The following is a 16,262-nucleotide window of genomic DNA, read 5'->3' as shown; positions in this document are numbered from 1 at the left end:
CTCACTATTTCTGTAATTGAGTAAAGTGTTCTCATTTGACAGAAATTGTCTTAATCCATAATTGAACAGAAAGAGAACTGAGCTAGCTCCAAAATGGAGTCACAATCTAGCAATTCTCACAATTATCTCATTGCTTAATATCTTCCCTTTGGTATGAATTTTCATTTTTTCCTGATCATTTAATCTATTAATATTACTCCTCACCTTCCCCCGTTGTCATTTTTTCCTTGTTTGCCAGGAAATTTGCCTTCTTTTTCTCTAGGTCCTCCTATACTCTTGGGTGTCACTTGCCCGTAAGGGCTCAATGATTCCCTTTTCCTTAAGATGCTATCCACAGAGAACAGTATTCTCAGAGGTAGTGGAATAAGTATTAAATCTTTGCAGATTATACCCATTGTAATGTCCCTCCAACCCATTATAAAATATTTCTCCCTCATCAGAACTTTATTCAGGGAGAACCCCCCTTGCCCTTCCATCCTTACATCAAGATTTCCTCTTCTCTTTCCTCTTCTTTCAGGATCTCCCTATTCCATTTCCCATATTCCTCTGCAATCCCTCTTCTTCCTTAGCAAAAACGGGAATTATTTTTCCTTCATTGTTAACTTTTTATTTAATTAGAGTGCATCACATGTTTATCTCTTACTGGTCTCTGTTATTGTTTTTTTGTTGTTGCTACCTTAGGTTTCCTCTTATCTAGTTTTTTTCTTTTTTTCTTAGGTAATTATTTGTGTTTTGCTCCATTTGTTTACCTTTGTTATATTTCTGTTGCAAAGCAAATAATCTGTGTAAGTCTGGTTTTCTTTTTAGGAATTATTCAAATTCTTCTTTACTGAATGCCCACCTTTTTTCTTTGAGATCAGGTTTGTAGAATATTAAGATCAGGTTTGTAAAATATATCTTCTTATGATATATCTTGAACTCTCTTTGCTCTTTGGAACATATTCTGTTCTCTATCAGTTTCTGGTGGATTTTATGTTATTCAGATTTTCTGCTCTTTAAAGGTGTTAGAATGTCTTTCTATTTCTCTCTTGCAAAATTTCCTTCTCAAAGAAATTTTTTGTCACTGGGATTGTTAAATTTATTACTAAATATCTTAGGGAAAAACATAGGTTTTTCCTTTGTATAAAGTTAGCTAACCTCTTTTGAATGATTATGGATCTCTTTTAAACTATTAATGGAGTCAGCAGCATGCCATACCCAAAAAGGTGCATCAGGAGTATCTTCCCATATCTTTGATTTGGGGTGTGAATTATAAACAGACACTAGTAATCATTGTTTTGAATTGCTTAAATCTGATCATTTTATTCTTCTTTGAAATAGGGTTAATATATCTGTAGTTTTTATTTCATAGAGTCGTTAATGGCTCAAATAGATAATTATTTAAAATATTTTGCAAATTTTTAAGATACTATATAAGTGTCAATTTTTTGGTCAGAATAATCTGATGATTTTCAAATTGCCTCTTGATTAAGTTCAAATTCCTTTTCATTCAAAACCCTTCATTATCTGTCTGTTCTACTTTTTCAGCCTTATCTTGCATTGGTCCATTTCTTACTCCAGCCAACCTATTTTATATGTGAAGAGCTTTATTGTCTCCATTCTTTTGCTTTCCTGTCCTTTGTTTTAGCCTGTTAACTTTCTGTTTGTCTGTCTTTTAAAGCCTGTTAGAATGCCATATGTGTTAGAAATTTTCCCTCACATACCCTTCCCAATAATTATTTTCCTCCTTAGACTTCATATAGCATCTTTTTTTTTTTTATATTTCTGATATGCTAAAGGAGTATTTTATGATGTTTATATGTGTTGGTATCTAAAACTCCATGTTTAGGTAAAACTTATTCTTTTTTTTTTTTTTTTCCGAGGCATTTGACTTGCCCAGGGTCACACAGCTAGGAAGTGTTAAGTGTCTGAGGCCAAATATGAACTCAGGTCCTCCTGACTTCAGGAGTGATGCTTCTACCCACTATACTAATTAGCTGCCCTGGTAAAACTTATTTTTATCTAAACTTAAAAAAAAAATTTTGAACTTAAATATTCTCAAAAAGAGCATTACCATATACACAAAAAAATCACTTGTACTGCTTGCTTTTTTTAAAGTATGTCATAAATTCCATACATTGCTTTCAAAACTACCCTGTTTATCTCTGCTTCCTTCTGTGCTCTTTTTTACATTTTAAAATATTACAAAAGCCTCTTTTTTTTTTTTTTTTTTTGGAATCACTTTTATTAACTTCCCGTTCCTACTTCTCAAGAGAGAAAAAAAAAAAAAAAAACTTGAAATAAATTAGCATACTTAAGCAAAATAAATCCATTTAATGTCCATGTCCAAAAATGTATGTCTCTTTCTGTTCTTTGTATCCACCATTTCCTTGTCAGGAGATGAAGTAACTGTCAATTATTTTATCATTGGTCACTTTATTGATCATTTAGTCAATAAGCATTATTAAAAATCTAATAAATGCCAGACATAGTGTATATGAAAAAGGTCTCTTGAGCTCAAACTTTAATGAGGGAGACATCATACAAATAGCTATATAGAAATTATAACCAGATAAACAGGAAATAATCAACAGAGAGAAGGCAATAGAGGGTTTGGGAAAGACTTCCTGTGGAATGTGGGACTTTAGTTAGGACTTGAAGGAAGGCAGGACATGGAGATTGAAGGAGAGCTTTCTAGGCACAGGGGACAGCCAGTGAAAGTCCTTAGAGCTGAGAGGTGGAGTATCTTATTCATAGACGATCATGTGGTGGGGAGTAAGGTGTTAAGAAGTTTGGAATGGGGAGATGGGACTAAGTCATAAAGAACTTTGAATGCCAAAAAGTAGAATTGAGAATCATTGTAATAAAGATTACATTTGAATCAATGGGAGCTAATCATCACACCATCAAGTGAAATAGTATAAAGGGAGAAAGGAAGAGAAACCAGGAATAATGATAAAACTACCTTACTTTTGTGTAATACTGGCCACAGAGTACTTTTTACAAATATTACAGCTTTATTGATTTGATCTTCATATCAGTCCTGGGCAAGTTACTTGACCCTTATTTCCTTGCAAGGAAAAAAAAAGAAATATTAAAACAGTGAAACTATATGTATATTGTTTACATAGCTTGGAAACCAAACTCTTATGTAAAAAATTGATACAAAATTTTTTTCTTTCACTACTTCCACTCTTAGAAGTATTAGTTTGTTCAGAAATTGTATTTCATGTAAACAAAATTTTCTTTTTTTATTTTGTAATTGTCTCTCTCCCTTTTTTGAGAACATATTTCCTAAATATAGCTAGCTATTTCTGTTCTAATTACAGTTATACACTGTGCTTGGCTTTTTATATACAAATTTGGAATTGGAAGCTAATTGATAGTTTTGGCATAGTCATTACTAATATAATTGTAAAGGTGAAATTTTGTTTTAAAAAATAAATTTAGATTTTTGTTTATGTGACTCTTTAAGGAATAAGTTCAAAAGCAGAGATATTTATGATAATGTTAAGATTATTTATGAACTTGTTTTCATAGATTTTCTTAATGAGAATTTTTTATTAATAATTGGTATTCAAATAGAACTGTGATTTTATATTTATGGATGTTAGCATAAAAGCCTTCTCATCCTGTTCAATTTTTGTAAATATTCTCCCATTCCCAGACAGTCCACCCAATGAGCTGGAGGCCTTCTGGATAAATCTTTTTATTTTATTTTATTTTTTTTTTTGCTTTTTTGCTGAGGCAATTGAGTTAAGTGACTTGCCCAGGGACACAGCCAGGAAGTGTTGAGTGTCTGTGCCCAAATCTTTTTTTTTTTTTTTTAACACAATGTATAGTATTTATTTTATAGGCTTAAAAAAACAAACAAACAGCTTTTTATTTTTCCAAATACATGCAAAGATAATTTTCAACATTCACCTCTGCAAAATCTTGTGTTCCAAATTTTTCTTCCCTTCCTTTCCTAGACAGTCATCTGATAGAGATTAAACATGTGCAGTTCTAGAAGACTACTATTTACAGAGTTCTTTATGTTCTGAACCTAATATTATTTACCTTTACTTTCCAATTTTAGCCTCAGAAGGGTAAATCAACTCCAAGTCCTGTGGATTTTACTATTACACCTGAAACCTTGCAAAATGTTAAAGAGGTGAGTACTTTTTAAATTACAGGGTTATGGATTTGACTAATTGAAATGTCTTCCTTTGTATGCTATGTCAAGATGCCAGAAAAAATTAATTCCATGTTGGCCAGAAGACCATCACATTACTTTTTTTAAACGATAATGAAGTTAAATCAAATGAAGAGTTTCTCATTATATTTCCTTCTTTTTAACTTATTTTCATTTTCCCTTAGAGAGCTTCTCTCCCCAAATTTCTCATCAGAGGACATCTGAACTCAACCAACTGTGTTATTACACAGCCACTAACAGGGGAGCTAGTGGTTGAATACTCAGAAGCTGCCATTAAAAACATAGAATTGCAGTTGGTACGAGTGGAAACCTGTGGTAAGTCACTTCAGTCTTATTTGAGTGCTGCTTCTTGTTACTCTTTTATATTTAAAAGCATGTAGGTAATTTAACAGATGATATTTATGTAAAAAGTTAGAAGATAACCCTATAGCAGTATTTGTGGAGTTTTTAATTGGCTCAACTGTACAGAAAAAGTTAGAAATGGTGTTAAGAAAGTAACTGAAGTGTCCATACTCTTTGACGTAGAAGTACCTCTTCCTAGCTTGTGCCCTAAAGATGCCAGGGACAAAAAGAAAGGTCCTATGTACATGAATATTTATAGCAGCATTTTTATGTAGTAGCAAAGAATGAGAAACAAAATAGGTGTCCTTTGCTTAGAAAATGGCTAGACAAATTGTGGTATGTTTGTAGGGAATAACATCATGCTATAAAGAAATGATGAATGTGATGTATACAGAGAAGTACTAGAAGAGTACTTTTGTAAATGCTAAAAAGTAAAAGAAACAGAAGCAGGAAAACAATGTAAATAATTGCTATAAGAATGAAATAGAAAGAATAATAATAACCAAAAAAAATCAAAACTGAATGATGTGAAATTTCAGTGATCAAGCTTGACTCCAAAGGAGAGGTAGGAAAAGGCATCTCACCCTCTTTTACAAAAGTGGGAGGATATGAGTACATTTAATTAATACTGCTTTAATTTCATACTTATTGATCATTTTTCTGGACTTTTTTTTTTTTTTTCTGTTTTCAGTTCTTTGTTTTAAAGAATGACTCTCAAAAGGAGAGTGTTCTGTGTACATACATACACCTATACATAAAACATATAACATGCATACATATGTAATATAGATGTTATAAAAATGAATAAAAAGTAATTTTTTCATGTTGCATGAGATTTTAATTTTTAAAAAACATGAAGTATATTTTATTGACAACAACAAGATGAATCATAAGGTAATTAGGTAATCCATTTAATAAAGTGATTTTAAAAAAATGTCTGTCAAATAAATATTAACACAATATTATACATATACATATACATATACATATATATATATACATATATATATATACACATACATATATATATATATATTTACAGGAAAAAAACAAAAAAGAAACCAAAAACCTTATCTCTTTTCAAAAACCTGAAACAGAGACACCTGGTGCATTGCTCCAGAGAGAAGAAAATTATATTTGATTTCATTTTTCTTTCTTCAAATTTCTCTCTTAAGAATACGAAAGGGGCAGCTAGATGGTGCAGTGGATAGAGCACCAACTCTGAAATCAGGAGGACCTGAATTCAAATCTGATGTCAGATACTCAACATTTCCCACTGTGTGACCCTGGGCAATTCATTTAACTACAATTGCCTCATTCAAAAAAAAAAAAAATAGAAATAAAATAAATTAAGAATAGAAAAATATGTCACTCATAAAAAGTACTTTTTTAAAAAGAAAAGAATAAAATATAAAATGAGATTATTTATAAATTAGTTGAATTTTCAATTTCCTTAGACATTATCTATTAACTTATTAATTAATTAATTAATTTTTTATTATAACTTTTTATTTACAAGATATATGCATGGGTAATTTTTCAGCATTGATAATTGCAAAACCTTTTGTTCTAATTTTTCCCTTCCTTCCCTCCACCCCCTCCCCCAGATGGCAGGTTGACCAATACATATAAAATATGTTAAAAATATAAGTTAAATATAATATATGTATACATGTCCATACAGTTATTTTGCTGTACAAAAAGAATCAGACTTTGAAATAATGTACAATTAATCTGTGAAGGAAATATAAAATGCAGGTGGACAAAAATAAAGGGATTGGGAATTTTGTGTAGTGGTTCATAATCATCTCCCAGAGTTCTTTCACTGGGTGTAGCTGGTTCACTTCATTACTGCTCTATTGGAACTGATTTGCTTCATCACATTATTGAAGAGGGCCACATCCATGAGAATTGATCATCATATAGTATTGTTGTTGAAGATACTTATTAATTTATAAGTTTGAACAACTAAAGGTGACAAAAATTTCTGCCAAAAATGTTTTATAAATAAATTCCTTTGCTGACACTGCTTTATTCAGATTTACATGTTAGTCACAAAGGCCATAGATAATATACATTACTCTGTAATGGCAAGAGACAAAGAACAATTAGGACAAAATACTTTATAGGGTCCTTCTATCCAATATTTTTTTTTTCTTTTCCATAAGGGATGATGCAGTGAGAAATGATAATAGATAAAAATGGGTGTAAAAACAATAAAACATCTTTTAAAAAATCATGTTTGAGGGAGTAGCTAGGTGGCACAGTCGGTAGAGTGTCAGGCCTAGAGTTAGGAAAACATGAGTTTATCTCAGACACTTACTAGCTTTGTGAGTGGAAAACTCATTTAACCTCTTTTGCTTTAGTTTCCTCATCTGTAAAATGAGCTAGAGAGAAAATGGCTTTGCCAAAAAATCCCCAAATGAGATCATGTCCATTAAGTTGGACATCATTGAAATGACTGAAACACAAGCAACAGTTTCTGAGGAAAGTACTTTTTGGCTTCGATAGAAGAACTTCGTTCCAGGGGCCAAGATGGCAGAGTAAGCAGGAAATTGCCTGAATGCTCTCATATTCACCCCCAAACAACTACAAAATAGTAACTCAAAACAAATTCTGGAATGAAAGAAGCAACTAAAATATAGAATGAGGTAATTTTCTAGTTGAACTCAACTTGGAAGATTGGCTGGAAAAATCTGTCTTAGATAAAAGGGGAGTTCAGCCCAGGGCAGGCAGGATGCTGTCAAGCCAGCGAGAGGCCCTGATTCCCAGTGCAGGTTAGTGACCCAACTCCATGGCTTGTTGCAGCCCTGTGCACCCACCCACAGTACAGGCAAAGCACTAGCCTTTCTCATCTTCCACCTTCCCTGCATTGCACCAAACCTCCCCATAAGCCCTCCCCAAAAAACCCCAACAAAACTGGGTCCTCACACAACACCAAGCAGGTAATCAAGCTTCCCTTGACCCTAGCACAAAACCAGACCCTGCCCTTTCCATCGTGTCCCAGCAGAGTACCATCAGTCTAGCAGTCAGACCCCCTGTGGCCCTGCCTAGCACCAGACACTCCTCTACTCCTTTGTGGGCTTCTGCACAGCATCAAGTGAGCTGCTAAAACCTCCTCCCCCCCCCCCCCCCCCCCCCATCCTGGGAACTTCAGGCTTCCCACGGGCCTTATTGCAATATCATGGAAGTAGTCAGGGCCTGAACCCTGAGCACAAGAAGTTGTGAACAATGACTCTTTCACCACAAAGCAGAGATCAACTGTAAAAGGAACGAAAAGATAGATGTCTTGGCGAAGATGAACAGCAAAAAAGAATTTGACTTTAGAAAGTTTTTATGGTGAGAGAGAAGAGCAAGACAAACTCAGAAAAGGACAACAGTGTCAAAATACCTACATGCAAAGCCTGAAAGAAAAATATGAATTGATTTTGGGCTCAAAAAGAAATCCTGGAAGAGCTCAAAAAAGAATTTAAAAATCAAAGAGGAAGAAGAAAAATTGAGAAAAGAAATGAGAATGGTGCAAGAGAATCATGAAAACGAATCAACAGATTGATTGATAGAGGAAGCACAAAAATTGTACAAAAATTTACTGAAGAAAACAAATCCCTAAAAAGTAGAACTGACCAAATGGAAAAGAAGGTAAAAAGCTAAAGAAAATAGCTTCTTAAAAATTAGAATTGGACAAGTAGAAACTTGTCCATGTTACATGAAGAGTCAATCAAATAAAATCAAATGAATGAAAAGATAGAAGAAAACATTAAATATTTCATTGGAAAAACAACTGACCTGGAAAACTGATCCAGGAGAGATAATTAATTTAAGAATTAATGGACTAGGGGCAGCTAGATAGTACAGTGGATAGAGCACCAGCCTTGAAGTCAGGAGGACCTGAGTTCAAAGCTAGTTTCAGACACTTAGCACTTCCTAGCTGTGTGACGCTGGGCAGGTCACTTAACCCCAGTTGCCTCGGCAAATTAAAAAAAAAGAAGAAGAAGAAGAATTAATGGACTACCTAAAAGCCATGATCCAAAAAGGGTCTTGGATATTATACTTCAAGAAATTATCAAAGAAAATTGCCCTGATATTCCAGAACTAGAAGGGTAAGATAATGAAAGATTCTACTAATCACCTCCTAAAAAAAATTCCTAAAATGAAAACTCCCAGGAATATTACAGACAAATTCCTGAATTCCCAAATGAAGGAGAAGATATTGCAAGCAATCAAAAAAAAAAAATAGTATGGAGTCACAGTCAAGATTACTCAGGACATAACTGTTTCAACATTAAAGGATCAGAGGGCATGGAATATGATATTCCAGAAGACCAAGGAGCTAGAATTATGACCAAGAAGGTACCTTCCCAGTAAAACAATATAATACTTTCTTTGGGGGGAAGGGTGTCATTCAACAAAATAGAAGGCTTTCAAGCTTTGCTGCTTTCCAAAATTGAACAAAAAGCTAGAATTTTTCAATTTCAAAACTCAAGAGAAATGTAAAAAAAGAAAAAATGTAAGGGATTTAAATAAGGCTAAACTGTTTGTATCTCTTCATGGGAAAATAATACTTGTAATTCTTAAGAACTGTTAGTACAGTTAGAAGGAGTATATATAGAGAGTATGGGTATAAGATGAGAGAATTTTTTTAAATGATGAGAAATAAGGATTACACTAGTCGAAGAAAGGAAGAGACAGGATGGGGTAAATTATCTCACATGAAGAGGCAAGAAAGACCTTTTACAGCGAGAGGAAGATAAAGAATTAAGGGGTATTAAGGCATGGCTTGAACCTTATTCTCATAGAAGTTGGCTCAAAAAGGGAATGACATTTGCAATCAATTAGGCATAGAAATTTATTTTATCCTACAGAGGAGAAAGAAATATGTGTGTGGGGGGAGGTGGTGGAAAGAAGCAAAACACTAGTGAGGAGGGAAAGAGTGAAAAGAGAAGGAAGGATAAATGGAAGGAAAAATAGGAAGCAGGGAAGTATATAGTAACCTTAACTGTGAATGTGAATGGGATGAACTCAACATAAAACAAAAGCAGAAAGCGGTGAATTAAAAATCAAAATCTTGCAGTAGGATTGTAGTATACAGAAGGAAAGAAGCAGCTGACCAGAAAAATGGCAGAGATAGCAGTCATGATCTTAAGACAAATCAAAAGCAAAAGCAGATCTAATTAAAAGAAACAAGGAAAGAAACTACATCTTGCTAAAAGATACCATAGACAATGAAGTAATATCAATGCTAAACAAATACATCAAGTGAAATAATATCCAACTTCCTAAAAAAGAAGTTGCAGGAGGAAATAGATAGTAAAACTATACTAGTGGACAACCTTAGCCATCCCCTCTTATAATTAGATAAATCTAACTACAAAATAAATAAGTTAGGGAGGTGAAAAGTTAGATATGCTAGATTTCTGAAAAAAAATTGGTTGGGGATAGAAAATATTACAGGAAAGATTTTGCCCATTTGTGTGCCAATAAATCTGATGATTTAAACAAAATTGATAAATATTTATACAATACAAATTGCCAGGGCAGCCATTTTACAGAGCACTGCCCCCAAAGTCAAGAGAACCTGGGTTCAAATCTGGCCTCAGATATTTAATATTTACTAGCTGTGTGATCTTGGGTAAATCACTTGATCCCAATTATCTTGCCAAAAAAAAGAAATAAATTGCCCAGGTTAAGAGGAAATAAAGTATGTATCATAGCCCCATCTTAGAAAAAGAAATTGAATAAACCATCAATGAACTTTCAAGAAAAAATCCCCAGGGCCAGATGGATGCACTAGTAATTCTACCAAATTTTTAAAGAACAACTAATTCCTATGCTATATATAGCTTTGAAAAATATGTGGCCTCCTACCAAAAGCTTTTTATGACACAAATAAGGTGCTGATATCTAACCAAAACTAAAACAGAAAAAACTCAAAAATTTTAGATAAAATACTAACAAAGAGATTACAGCAATTTATTACCAGGATAATGTACTATGACCAGGTGGGATTTATAGTAAGACCACAGCTGGTTCAATATTAGGAAAAATATCAGCATAATTGACTGTATCAGTAACATATAACCAACAAAAATTATATGATTATCTTAATATAGAAAAAGCTTTTGACAAAACACACCACCTGTTCTTATTTTTCTCCTTAAAATTATACTATCTATCCAAAGTGATCAGCAAGCATTATTTGTAATAAGGATGAGCTAAAAGCCTTCCTGATAAGACTGGGATGAGCATTACTATTATTCAGTATTGTATTAGAAATGTTATCTCTAGCAATAGAAGGGGGGAAAAAAAAGAAATTGAAGGAATTAGTGAGGAAACAAAACTATGACTTTTTGCATGTGGTGTGATGTTATACTTAAAGTATGAACTAAAAAATTAATTGAAATAATTAACAACTTGAGCAGAGTTATAAATAAACCCACATAAATCATCAGCATTTTTATGTATTGCCAACAAAGCCCAGTAGCAAGAGATGGAAAGAGAAATTCCATTTAAAGTAACTGTAAACAATAATATGTAGACATCTCCCTGCCAAGATAAACCCAGGAACTATATGCACACAATTACAAAACACTTCACAGAAATAAAATCAGATCAAAATAATTGGAAAAATATAAATTGCTTATGGATAGGTTGAACCAAAATAATAAAAGTGACAATTCTGCTTAAATTAATTTACATATTCAGTGCCATATCAATCAAACTACAAAAGATATTTTATAGAGCTAGAAAAAAACAGTTCATCTGGAAGAACAAAAGGTTAAGAATGTCAAGGGAAGTAATGAAAAAAAAAAAGAAAGGAAGCCTAACCATACTAGACATAAAACTATATTATAAAGCAGCAATCATCAAAACTATTTGATACTGGCTAAGAAATAAGAGTGGTGGCTGACCTACAAAAAATAACAACAAAATTTTTCTGGAAGAACAAAAAGGCAAGAATTTCAAAGGAATTAATGAAGAGAAAAGCAAATGAAGGTGGCCTAGCTGTACCAGATCTAAAACTATTTTATAAAGCAGTAGTCATCAAAACCATCCTGGCTAAGAAAAAGAGTAGTTGATCTGTGGGATAGGTTAAGTTCACAGAACAAAATAGCCAATGATATAACAATTTAGTATTTGACAGACCCAAAGGCCCCACCTTTTGGGATAAGAATTCACTATTTGATCAAAACTGCTGGGAAAGTTGGAAACTAGTATGGCAAAAAGTAGGCATAGATGCACACTTAACACTGTATACCAAGATAAGGTTGAAATGGGTTCATGATCTAGACATAAAGAATGATATTATAAACAAATTAGAAGAACATAGGATAGTTTACCTCTCAAATTTGTGGAGGAGGAAGGAATTTTTGACCAAAGAAAAAGTGGAGATCATTATTGATCATAAAATAGATAATTTTGAATATATTAAATTTAAAAAGTTTTTGTACAAACAAAACTAATGCAGACAAGATTAAAAGGGAAGCAATAGACTGCAAAAACATTTTTATATTCAAAGGTTCTGATAAAGGCCTCATTTCTAAAATATATAGAAAACTGACTCAAATTTGTAATAGTTCAAGCCATTCTCCAATTGATAAATGATCAAAGTATATGAACAAGCAATTTTCAGATGAAGAAATTGAAACTATTTGCAACCACATGAAAAGTACTTCAAATCACTATTAATTAGAGAAAAACTCTGAGATACCACTACATACTTGTCAGATTGGCTAAGAGGATAGGAAAAGATAATGGCATATGTTGGAGGGGATGTGGGGAAACTGGGACACTGATACATTGTTGATGGAACTGTGAATGGATCCAACCATTCTGGAGAGCAAAATGGAAATGTGCCCAAAAGGCTATCAAACTGTGCGTACCCTTTGATCTAGAAGTGTTACTACTGGGATTATATAAAGAGATATTAAAGAAGGGGAAGGGATCCGTATGTGCAAAAATGTTTGTGGCAACCCTTTTTGTAGTGACTAGAAACTGGAAATTGAATGGATGCCCATCAATTGGAGAATGGCTGAATAAATTGTGGTATATGAATGTTATGGAATACTATTGTTTTGTAAGAAACGACCAGCAGGATGATTTCAGAGAGGCTTGGAGAGACCAAATGAATTGATGTTAAGTTAAATGAGCAGAACCAGGAGATCATTGTGCATGGCAACAACAAAACTATATGATAATCATTTCTGACGGACATGGCTCTCCTCAACATTGAAATGATTCAAACTAGTTCCACTTGTTCAGTGATGAAGAGAGCCATATACACCCAGAGAGAAGACCAATGGGAACTGAGTGTGGAACACACAAGCATTCTCACTCTCTCTGTTGTTATTTGCTTGCATTTTGTTTTCTTTCTCAGTTTTTCTTTTCCTTCCTTCCTGATCTGATTTTACTTGTGCAGCAAGATAACTGTATAAATATGTATACATATGTTGGCTCTAACATGTATTTCAACATATTTAACATGTATTGGACTACCTGCCAGCTAGGGGAAGGGATGGGGGGGGAAAGGGAAAATTTGGAACAAAAGGTTTTGCAAGGGTCAGTGTTAGAAAAATTACCCATGCATATGCTTTGTAAGTTAAAAAAAAAAAAAGAAAGAAAGAAGAGTGGTGGATCAGTGAGATAGGTTGGGTACATATTACACAGTATTCAATGACCATTGATAACTTAGGGTTTGATAAACCCAAATCTCCAGCTTCTGGGATAAGAATTCATTATGTGATAGAAACTGCTGAGAAAATTGGAAAACAATATAGTAGAAACTAGATATAAACTAACATCTTGCACTATATAATAGAATTAAGTCAAAATGGATACATAATTGAGACATAAGCCAAATTAGGAGAACAAGAGAGAATTTACCTGTTTGATCTATGAAGAAGGGAAGAATTTATGACCAAGCAAGAGATAGAGAGCATTACAAAATATAAAATGAGTAACATTTACTGTATTAAATTAAAATGCTTTTACACAAATAAAACCAAGCAATCCAGATTAGAAGGAAAGCAGGAAGCTAGGAAATAATCTTTCTAGCAAATATCTCTTTTAATGGCCTAACTTCTCAAATAGAAAGAATTGAGTCAAATGTATAAAACTACCCTCCATTCTTCAATTAATAAATGGTAAAAAGACATGAACAGGCAGTTTTCAAATGAAGAAATCAAAGCTATTTATAGCCATGTGAAAAAATGCTCTAATTCACTATTAGAGAAATGCACATCAAAACAAGTCTCAGAAAATAATAAATTTTGGAGAAGATGTGGAAAAATTGGAACACTAATCGGAGCATTGTTGATGAAGTGGTGAACTGATCCAGCCATTCTGGAAGGCAATTTGGAACTCTGCCCAAAAGACACACAAACTGTCTAACAACTGTATTCCAAATTTTTAAAAATGTAAAAAGGCACACATTGTACAAAAATGCTTATAGCATCTCTTTTTATGGCAATCCCCATCAATAGGGGAAATGGCTAAACAAGTTGAGAATGTTGAAACTTGTCTTAGATTATAATTAGAAAAATTAGATACTATTTAAGGGGGTTAAACTCCCTACCCCCTACCCCTCCCCACCAAAAAAAGACAGAAAGAAAAGTTTTTAAAATATATATATATTTGTCCATGAACTTTGGAAAGCAAATTAGAGAGAAAAATGGGATTTTATTTAGATATTTCATACTTAAAACATTTCAGTATCTTCTTGTTTGTAATTTTAATATTGTTATTTTCTTCTTTCTCAAGGTTGTGCAGAAGGATATGCCAGAGATGCCACAGAGATTCAGAATATCCAAATTGCTGACGGTGATGTTTGTAGGAGTCTTTCTGTTCCCATATATATGGTATTCCCTAGACTTTTCACTTGTCCTACCCTTGAAACTACTAATTTCAAAGTTGGTAAGTTTGTATCTATAACCTCAAAGCTTATGTGATTTTTTAAAAGAAAGTAAGGTTATTGTGATCATATATACACACAATAATTCTCAAACTTTAGTATTAATATATTCATAACTTTAAATTGCTAGAATTGCTACCTTTATATTCCTAGCTAGACATTTTAATGTTATACTTTGTACTTGGTTGTCATTTAATAGCTTAATAGGGCAAAGAGATAGTAATAGAATATAATGATGATTTCAGCTTTGAATGATATACCAAATTAACTGAAAATTTCCAAGGATTGGGGGGGGGGGGGGTTGTTTTGTTTTGTTCTTTCATTCTATGGAGGCAGAACTCTTACACCAACCAGAAAGCATTGTTAGATCTGTCACAAGAAAATTTTACTATATTATTCTTACTGCTCTTTTTCACTAAACAGTTAAAGGTAGTTAATTCTTTGAGACAACTAATCCAATATGTTTTCATTAATGTCATAATTTTATATGCATTGTCAAGATATACCAGAATGTCTCATCATTAATTATGCCAGGATTTTCTCTTTTAAAAGAGCTGTATAACTAGAACATAATGTAGTGGAGTCATAATAACTAACTGTAGTTGATGAAGATTAAGAAGGTTAACTATTACAATAATATGGTAGAAATGAGTGACAGTAAAAAATGGACTCAAAGTTGAATTTTCTTGAAGCTAAGACCACAATTTAAGATATTGAAAGCAATTTCTTAAATTCTTTTATTCTTACATAATTTTCCAGCCTCCCAAAAAATATGCATAATAGGTTTGTATACTGTAGAATTTGTAAATTCCTCCCATTCTCAAATTCATCTGTTGTTTAATCAGGTTGGTGAGTTGTATTTAGGTTTAGTTTGAGATTTTGGTCAGAGAAACATAAGCATTGTCATGTTTAGAAAAAACACTGGTTTTATTAATCTACGTAGACCTGCTGCTGCTGAAACACAAAGGGAGGAAGGAAATCTGAACTCCGTTAAAAGTGAAGTAGACTTGAGGAGAATTGAAGCATTAGCTCCAGTGGAAGGTATTCCATGCTAGGGACCCTAAGAGTGTATTTTCAGTGACTGAATTAAAAATGTTCATTGCTTCAGGCACAAAAAGATTCCTTAAATCAGAAACAAGTAAATTCCTGCTTCAAATGTTGACATAATCCAAATTTTTCCTGGTCCTCCGGATATATTGAATTGCTTTGTCCATTTCATTTATGTTTTTATGATTCTAATTTCTCTCTTTCTCTTCCAAGGTAAGAGGCAGATATGGGTTCATTTTCTACCATATTATTTTATTCTATTTATTTCTACCATATTATTGTAATCTGAAAGGTTTAGTATTTAAAGAGCTAGGTAAGATCTCAATTTGCTTAAAGTAAAAAGGAGGCCTATGTATAAGTTTATATATAAATGTATTTTCTAGGGAAGATAAATTACATTGTATAGTGCTATTGAAATTGCTTTTTCTCATTTGCAAATGGGACAGTTGCAAGTTAGTTGTAAAAAGAGTAGATCAGAAGACAAAACAGAATCAATAAAAAAAAGAAGCAAATGAATCCAATTTCAAAATCACTTTTAGAGAAAGGGCAAAGGATAAGGGAGTATATTTTTTGAAATTTAATAACTGTCTCCTTAAATAAGATAGAAATTTTTCCAGAAAGCACTTAAAAGAATAATTTAAAAATAAGCATTTTGTTTTTACTGAAAGATTAAGCTAGGATATGATGGGTTAAGTCTTCAAACAAAAAAATAACAAAGACTATACTGGCTATTAGAGCCAGTTGATTCTGACAAAGACTTTATATTTTGTTTTCTTAAAGGAATGACAGGAA

The 16,262-nt window shown here is 32.8% G+C and overlaps 1 protein-coding gene across 1 annotated transcript in view; it reads left to right on the top strand.

The window, feature by feature from the left end:
- Nucleotides 1-16,262, top strand: part of VPS26C (VPS26 endosomal protein sorting factor C) — a 35,071-nt gene that overhangs the window by 14,833 nt on the left and 3,976 nt on the right. Inside the window, exons 5-7 of the mRNA XM_051984861.1 lie at nucleotides 4,058-4,132; nucleotides 4,339-4,489; nucleotides 14,273-14,425. Coding sequence (XP_051840821.1) covers nucleotides 4,058-4,132; nucleotides 4,339-4,489; nucleotides 14,273-14,425 — 379 coding nt within the window. The remainder of the gene's footprint in view (nucleotides 1-4,057; nucleotides 4,133-4,338; nucleotides 4,490-14,272; nucleotides 14,426-16,262) is intronic.

The sequence above is a fragment of the Antechinus flavipes genome, chromosome 3 (assembly GCF_016432865.1).
Source record: "Antechinus flavipes isolate AdamAnt ecotype Samford, QLD, Australia chromosome 3, AdamAnt_v2, whole genome shotgun sequence".
In the NCBI taxonomy this organism is placed as follows: domain Eukaryota; kingdom Metazoa; phylum Chordata; class Mammalia; order Dasyuromorphia; family Dasyuridae; genus Antechinus; species Antechinus flavipes.
Note: the sequence above shows the minus strand (reverse complement) of the source record. Positions and strands in the feature narration are given on the sequence as shown.